This window comes from Nematostella vectensis, chromosome 1 (genome assembly GCF_932526225.1).
Source record: "Nematostella vectensis chromosome 1, jaNemVect1.1, whole genome shotgun sequence".
In the NCBI taxonomy this organism is placed as follows: domain Eukaryota; kingdom Metazoa; phylum Cnidaria; class Anthozoa; order Actiniaria; family Edwardsiidae; genus Nematostella; species Nematostella vectensis.
In genome coordinates, this window is record NC_064034.1 from 14,941,858 (window position 1) to 14,949,888 (window position 8,031).

An 8,031-nucleotide genomic window follows, 5' to 3' on the forward strand; every position below is an offset into this window, starting at 1 on the left:
AGTTTTCATGTCTGTCGTTCCAGAATTAAAAGACGTAAAACTATGAGTTGCTTCTCAACTGTTCACAAGCGAGGTATCTGGACTGATGTTGGTATGAGGGTATTAAGGAATTTAATTACCAGGGATTAAGGATAAGGTGGATTGATCTATTGTCCAGTTATGTTTTGTTATGATAATCGTTCATTAACTATACTTGGACGCAAACAAAAATGTGTTTTAGAAATGACTGATTTTTTTTTTGGAAGGGGGGAGGGCTGGTTTTTTTTATGTCGATAGGTATGATGATGGGCGCATTTTGTAGGGGTCAAAATCGGAGTATCTGATAGGAAATGGGCTTTTCTATTAATTTTTTTTTCATGGTTACCTTTTCCTCTGGGGTTTATAGTTTATTAGTTTTCCCAGTTTACATGATCATCGTTGTTCTGTTCTTGAATGGTTTCATTATGGATAAGAGGGTGTTCGGACTACCGTAAATTCTGAGTAGCAAGTATAGGGTGCTTGCGTCCCTGAAATCTTTAATGTGACATGATGATCTTAAGCTTTATATACACGCATAATCTTTAATTATAATTTAGCAGAGTCGAATTCCAGTTTTTGGTGTATTGTATTCATTCTTCTGGTTCACGAACACGACTATTTGTTTTTTTTTTTGTATTTATTCGCATAATCAACGGATACACATAACGCTTACAAAACTCAACTTATTAATATCCGGGGCTATAAATAAGATCCGTGCAGAGGACATTATTGAGAAGATTAAGCCTATACACTTCCAGTCCTAACGTTATATCAGGACTATTAGATATTCAAATGGTAAAAGACTTCATGAACAGCGTATACACATGACAATTTTTTAAGTGAATTTTCAGGGACAGCGGGGAGTTTAATTATAGATTATAGGTTTTTAAAAGAGTAAATTTATCAAACAGGACAAAACAAAGATTCATTTTTTTCAAAAGGAAATAAGATAAAAAAAAGTGTGCAAATACAACATGCGATTGGTTGCAATTGAATCATACATCCTTCCACTAGCAGCAGCAGCAATTTCCCCAGTTATTGTTGTTATTATTTTTATTATTATTGTTGTTGTTGTTGTTGTTGTTATTAGCTGGGTCGCTCTCATCGAAACTTCTATGGCAGTTGTAGTGTCCATTGTGGTTATTGTTATTATTGTTGTTGTTTCCAGGGTCATTCTGTAATTCCATTATACCTCGGCGACAATGGCTGGGACAGAAGCTATGTCGACGGCGGGCGTAACGAACGAAGCGACGGCGATGAACAAAGCGACGACGACAAGCAAAGCTACGGCGACGAACAAAGCGACGGCTACGTGCAAAGCTACGCCGACGAATAAAGCTACGCCGACGAATAAAGCGACGACGACGACTCCGGGAATTAATGTTGTTGTTGTTGTTGTTGTTTGGATCTTGAACAGACGAGTCCTCCATCATCTTACTAAAGCACAAAAAGTACTTTTTAGTGTCTGGCTCGGTTTTGGAGTTGCAATTAGAAACATCGCATGTCTTATAAATTTCAAACGTCGTATTATTGATGAGCAGTATTCAATGCAAATGCATGCAAATGAAGATGAAGCAGTCGACTTGATTCATTTGTAGGCATTTTATTATTTGTTTATCGGCGTAGCCAAGATTTTTAACAGGAGAGGGCCCTTTCAATGCATTTCCTCCTGAATCTTCGATAATGTCTCATACATTTACCGTATTTTTATGGTTGCTAGAAGGGGGTAAGCCGGGCCCCCTGCCCCTCCCCCCGGCTGTCTGAATGTCAGCGTGCTTAAACTTAAACGACACATTGTTAATGTAAGAGCCGCGGAGAGGATGGACTGAGAAAAAGGGGGTATGATCCCTCGTAGGCATTTTTACGGATTTTTACGGATTTGGCTTCTCACTTTGGTCTTCTAAAGGCGACCGGTACGCTGTGTTCACTTAAACCATTAAGGTATGCTTAAACTGTATTCAGACTATGGGGGGGGGGGGGGGGCGAAAAGGGGGGGGGGGGTACGAAAACACCAAAAATTAACTCAATAACCGTAGACGTCTAGAGAAACATACCGTGAATCAAATACAAAAAAAAAAAACAGATTTAAGCCAAAAACCGCAAACCCTTACGCCCCTCTCACCCTGATCAGACTGATGACATTCTAGTATTGTCCAGATGTAGGGCGCGCTGCAAAGAGCGGCGTAGACTTATCGTAAGAGACTTATTGTAAGAGACACTTACCGCTTAGGATTAAGCTCTTCGTTTTCTTTTTCTTCTTTTCCAGCTTTCATCTTCTCATCTTCCGATTCATCAGATTCATCTCTGTCCATCTCATTTTCATCATCAGGCAGGTCAAGGTCGTATACCTCCTTGTCTTCTTTTCCAGCTTTTTCGAGTGCTCCAAATTCTTCAGTTTCTGCTTCATCTTCCGATTCATCAGATTCATCATTGTCCATCTCATTTTCATCATTAGGCAGGTGAAGATCGTCCACATCGCTTTTTGGCTCGTTTGCCTTCTCCGGAGATGGGTCGGTTTCAGGATCTTTGTTAAAGTTCACGTCGTCCGCAAGACACAGGTAACCCATGATGAGACAAATTGATAGCAAAGTCAGCGCCCTCCTTCTAGTTGCAAATCTTTTAAGACCTAAGAAGAAAGAAGGAAACAGATCAGTACACGTTTTACCCTGTATCAAACTTTAGCATAGCACATGGTCTTTCGCACTATCCCATCATAGAATAAGTTTTCTCAAACCTTAAAGATAGCTTTCCCAAACGAGAATTCAGTTATAATGTTTACCTTCTCTGTAAACCTAATCTGGCTTTACTCCTTTACAAGACAAGATATTTCTGAAAATATCCATGTTAGAAAAAGGCATTTCAAAACATGTCTGAGCAGGCCAGTGTTAAAAAATTTAGGTGTGTCACACTCCCGTATTCTACAGGTGGGGTCTTGGACTTTACACGATCTATGTCTTCAATATGTTATTAGATTTTTGTGTCCTTCCATTGAAAAATGCAGTTTTTCCTACCTATATTACATCGAAATTGTATGATGCAGTCATCCCCCTCTGGCATATCATAAAATCCAGGTTCTATAAGCAGGCTTAAAAAACTCTTACCTACTACGAATGGCTTCTCAGCTGTTCACAGCGCAACACCAGCGCGTTATCTGGTCAATGTAGGTATGTAAGGATAGGGTCGATTGATTTATTGTCCAGTTACTTTTTGTTATGATAATCAATACTTATCTATTCTTGATTTTAATTTGATGTCACACAAAAAGCATTTTGCCCTCTTGAGAATGATTGCAAACCATCAATACATGTCAATTTTAATTAAAAATGGGCGTAAAATGTGTTGATGTGTTTAAGTAATGATCGATTAAAATCACCGCAGGATTTTATGAAGAAATAACATCCTCTATCCCGGTCATTATTTTAAAGAAGGCTATAGTAGTAGTGCGGAAAAATTTGGTATATCTATGATATAGGATCGGGGTGGACTTCTAATTGCCTATCTTGAGGTTACGGAACAGTTTCGTGTGGACAGAAATACCGAAAATACGATTTTTACATTAACTGAGTCCCTACATTAAATACTACTATATTCTGGAATGATATTTACGGTAGCAATTTTATTTTTGAAAATATAATCGAAAAAAGGTTTTTAGGAGAATTATAAGCATGACACATTTCGCGTTATAATCTTTTAATCCTGTTATCATTAGACTCGAATTTGCCCGTTACCGAGCAACGCGCCACGAGTATTGTGATTTGTTTCATCGGCGCTCGCGTTCACACTTCGGTTACTCTGTTCTGCAATTTTCGATCATTTTTAGTTTTTTTAGTATATATAACAAAGAAAAACATGCCTCGCAAAACGAAGAATCCTTGGGAAGGTAGAAAAGCCAATGTATAAGCCCAGTGGCAGTTCTGGTAATATCTTATCATACGCGTAGGTTTTCCTCGTTTTTGTCGGTTTTTCACGCTCGCACGTAGATACTCTAAGAATTATTCTCCGTTGAATCTACGGGGAATCAAACGGGCTGATTTTGTCCTGTGAAGATCTACACTGACCCAATAGCAGCCATTTAATTTAGGAGGCTTCAGTTTTCGCTTCCTCCGGATTGAGATCCTTTGCTTCTCCCTTCTTCCCGCGTGTTGGGCTTTTTCGTTTGCCAATGTCTACGATTTCCTAGTTTGTTGCTTTTGTCAAAAGCGCGTGTAACACTTGATAAGCGTTTGTTTTCTTCGGAATCGCAACACAGCAGTGGTCGAACCCTATTGGCTAACATGCGTGTCCCGATTAGGTGTGAAGTGTTATAATCCGGAAAAGGGACTAAGCATCAAGGAATCTTTAGAAGTCACTCGGTTCTGAGCCTCTTGGTACTAAAGTAGAGGCTTTATTTGAAAAGTGTATCCAGGCCCGTACCCAGGGGGGGGGGGGGGTGCAGGGGGTGCGAACGCCCTAAGGTCCACTTTCGGTTCTCAATAGACGTGCTATTTGTACTATAAACTATAAAGCATAAGATATATCACTCTGTATGAAGCCAAATTCGACAATAAATGCCCCGTGGAGATACTTCAAAGGCATAAAAAAACCCTTTTTTCAGGGGTGGTCAGATTTTTATCAGAGAACTCCTCCCTCCCCCCCCCCCCCCCCGTAAAAATTAGGTCTACTTTCTTGGATTTCGCACCCCTCCCCCCCCCCCCCCCAATAAAAATCCTGGTTACGGACCTGGTATCACTTTTTTTACTGTGCCCCTCAGTAAAGTGGAATGATTTATTGCAAGTTTAAATAAGCATTTTGAAAATGATAGCTATAATGGTTGAACTCCCACGCCTTTCGAGATATTATCATTAGTATGCTATTGGAGTTAGTAAGTAAGACTTGGCACAAAAAGCTGCTCGCTGATTTCTTTGCGCATCGTATTGGGAGAAGCCACAATGGAATGCAGCATTCTTCGATCTCTAGTAGAGTATTCATCAGAGGCTTATCTAGGGGTTGGCCGAGCGGGCCCAGGCCCCCTATTTTCAAAAATTTGGCATAAAAATAACAAAAAATATAAGGGCATCTACGGAAGAACAATAAATCCGCCCCCTTTCTTGAAACCCTAGCTTTGGCCCCCCTTTTTGGGATTTCTGGATCCGCCCCTGTTCATGTATTTATCAATTCCCTGCCGTAAAGGCTGGTTTCCATATTCTGATCGCGCACGATCACACTCTATCGCAGTAAGTTTTCATTTTAAAGTAATTCCATTGAAATACATCTACTATCCAACCTTTCTCTTCCTTGGATATTCTATTTTTTAGATTGGTATTAACAGGTATCTAAAAGAATATAGGGGGTTAACGACCTTGTTTTTTGTCTGCAATAAGGCAGAAACATTAAACACGAACGCGCGCTAATATATAGATTTAGAATGTTTTTTTAATGAGATTAAAAATATGTCATTTTTTTACTACCATGTAATTAAGAAATGTATTAGCCCCTCAAAATGGATCAAGCAAGCACTCATTTAATAATATTAAATATGCAGTATGAAAGTTAACAAATACTAAACCTTTGTGTGAAAAAGGCTGTCCAAGTTCAGATTTGTCTTAGTTGAGGAGAATGTTTTCAAGAGTCTAACGGTCAATTCTTATTTCCCTTCATGGAAGCTCCACTATCTCTATATATATTTTTTTATCAAAACACCATTATAACAAGCTTTGACCTTGTGAAGAATATATCAAGGATGTAACAGCATTCCAAAGATTTAGATGTCATACTGTAGTTTTTATTAACTGCAACTGATTATCCAGAAGAATTTGTTGAAATAAAACTCCACAAATATACCTCCTGACATGCATGACATATTGGTGCACCCACCCTTTGGCTTTTTTTTTTAGAAACCCTGGATCTACCCATACAGGCTAGTACTTAATTCCAATTTCTAATTTCAAACCAAACCATGTCTTTGGAATATCTCTAGCTCGGCATATAACAAGACAACTGCTCACTTCGATTCGTACTGTAGACTAACTTTATTCTTTAATTCAGATAATTATTTAGTATACGCCTTTGACCTTATATGGCATAACAATCACTTGTCACGTAATCATTTACATACATAATCAATTACATCATCACTAATGTTAATCCTATAAATAACTAAATGCTAATACGCTACAATGTTCATTGACCTATGTTGGGGGTAGAGAGGAATAGATATACAAATGTGTAGTTCCAGAAAATATCCATACCCCCTATTGAGGGGGTCGGAGGTTGACCCCCCACCCCTCTGGAATTTCCAACCCCATGGAAAAAAATAAATACAGTAACTGTTAAGGAAAAGGGGCATTTTACCCCCTCCCCTCCCCTCCCCTCTGGAAATTCCTGGGCGTTTGAACCCCCCACCCCCGTGGAATTTCCAATCCCCTCAATTTGGGGGGGGGGGGGGGATATATATTTTCTGGAACTACACAATAAACAAAAAGTAAATTGGGAGCGGAAAAAGGGAGAAATGTTACTCTATTAGATAAAATGCGACTCTATTCTAAAAACACTAATGCAATGATAACTTGACCGGGTATTTGTTCCTTTCCTGTTACCTTTAGGTTTGATATAAAACTGTTTTCTTTACAAATTTATTATTGAAAAAGCACAAGTTTATAGTTATCTTTATATAATTTAAGTACCTTGCTCTAATAAAAAAACCCTTCCCTTTATAGAAGTTTCATTAATGTACACTTGTATTAAAGCTATATTCTGACCAGCTTTGCCCTTGCAAAGAATTAAGTAATGGATGAAACAGCATTCCAAAGATAGAATGATATAATTTTTATACATTTCAGGTGCCATACAGAAGTTTCGTCTATCACTTACTGGTAATACTCCATCACCAAGGTATTACAGTCATGCATTACATATTGGTGGCCTGCTGTTTTAGAGGAACCCTTGACCCACACATGCTAATGGGGGGCCCTAATGCTACTCCAAAATTGGCAATGGAGGAGAACAAATTGACTTGGAAAGCAAATTCTAAAAAAATCCTTGATATTACTGAAATTACTAAATGAAAATGTTATATACTATATCTTTGATAAAAAATTAACAATAATGCAACAACACTCTCCTAACATTTCCCCTTTCCTCATTATCTTTAGGTTGATAGAAAAATGTTCTCTTTACAGATTTATTATTGAGAGCAAGTATCTTGCTCTAAAAAAACCTATTACACTTATACTTAAGACATTTGGCTATTCTCATGCCTTCCAGCCTTAAGAATCAATCATGGCCCTCAGGTAGTCCTGGTTGGTTTTACCTAAATAAAAGTGAAAACAACTAATTTTTCCCCTTCAAAACAATATTTTTATCATGCCATTTACAACCTCACTAATTTTCCACAACTATTTGAATAAAAATAAGTAAACACATTAGAAAGTATGCAAGATGCAGACAATATAAAAGCAAAAAAATATAGGTAATAGGGGTTGCATTTTGTTCTTTTATTTTCGATGAGAAATTATCTTTATTTATTTTTCAGCAATTGACTCGCTTTTTATTTGTTGCAACTCTTTCTTTTTGCAACAATTTGCTTTTTATTTGCTACAATTTGACGTTTATTCGCTGCAACGCTTTCTATTTGCTGACACTCTTTCTATTTTGCAGCATTGTACTTATGGGCCACCGTACTTAGATGATGGAGGTGCTTATATCAAAATTCGTTATTTACTATATAAAGAAACAATTATTATTACGAACAAGAAAAGAATAATTAGAACCATAACTAAACACGCTTTCAATAATTTAATGTTGTGGCGGGTAGTACTGTCAGTACACAGTTTACAGTAGTTACGTACTGTAAACTCAACCGGTCCTCTGGTCAATAGGCGAGGCGCTTTATTTGTTGAAAGCGGTTACTTATAATTTTTCATCTTAGCTGAGGCGCATATTTGGGGGAGGTGCTTATTTGATCGATTGCGGTACTATAGACCACCGAAATGGGCCAAGCCAAAATCTCCCAGCAGGCATATTCTAGGCGCTTAA

The 8,031-nt window shown here is 38.0% G+C and overlaps 1 protein-coding gene across 1 annotated transcript; it reads right to left on the reverse strand.

Moving 5' to 3' along the window:
- Window positions 1–644: 644 nt before the first annotated feature.
- On the reverse strand, window positions 645–3,170 carry LOC125556680 (suppressor of Mek1-like). Its single transcript, XM_048730305.1, has 3 exons — window positions 3,120–3,170; window positions 2,242–2,644; window positions 645–1,455 (listed from the first exon to the last, which is right to left on the reverse strand). Exons 2-3 carry the CDS (start codon window positions 2,583–2,585, stop codon window positions 1,029–1,031), a joined length of 771 nt encoding a protein of 256 aa, XP_048586262.1. The 5' UTR covers window positions 2,586–2,644; window positions 3,120–3,170; the 3' UTR covers window positions 645–1,028.
- Window positions 3,171–8,031: the final 4,861 nt, after the last annotated feature.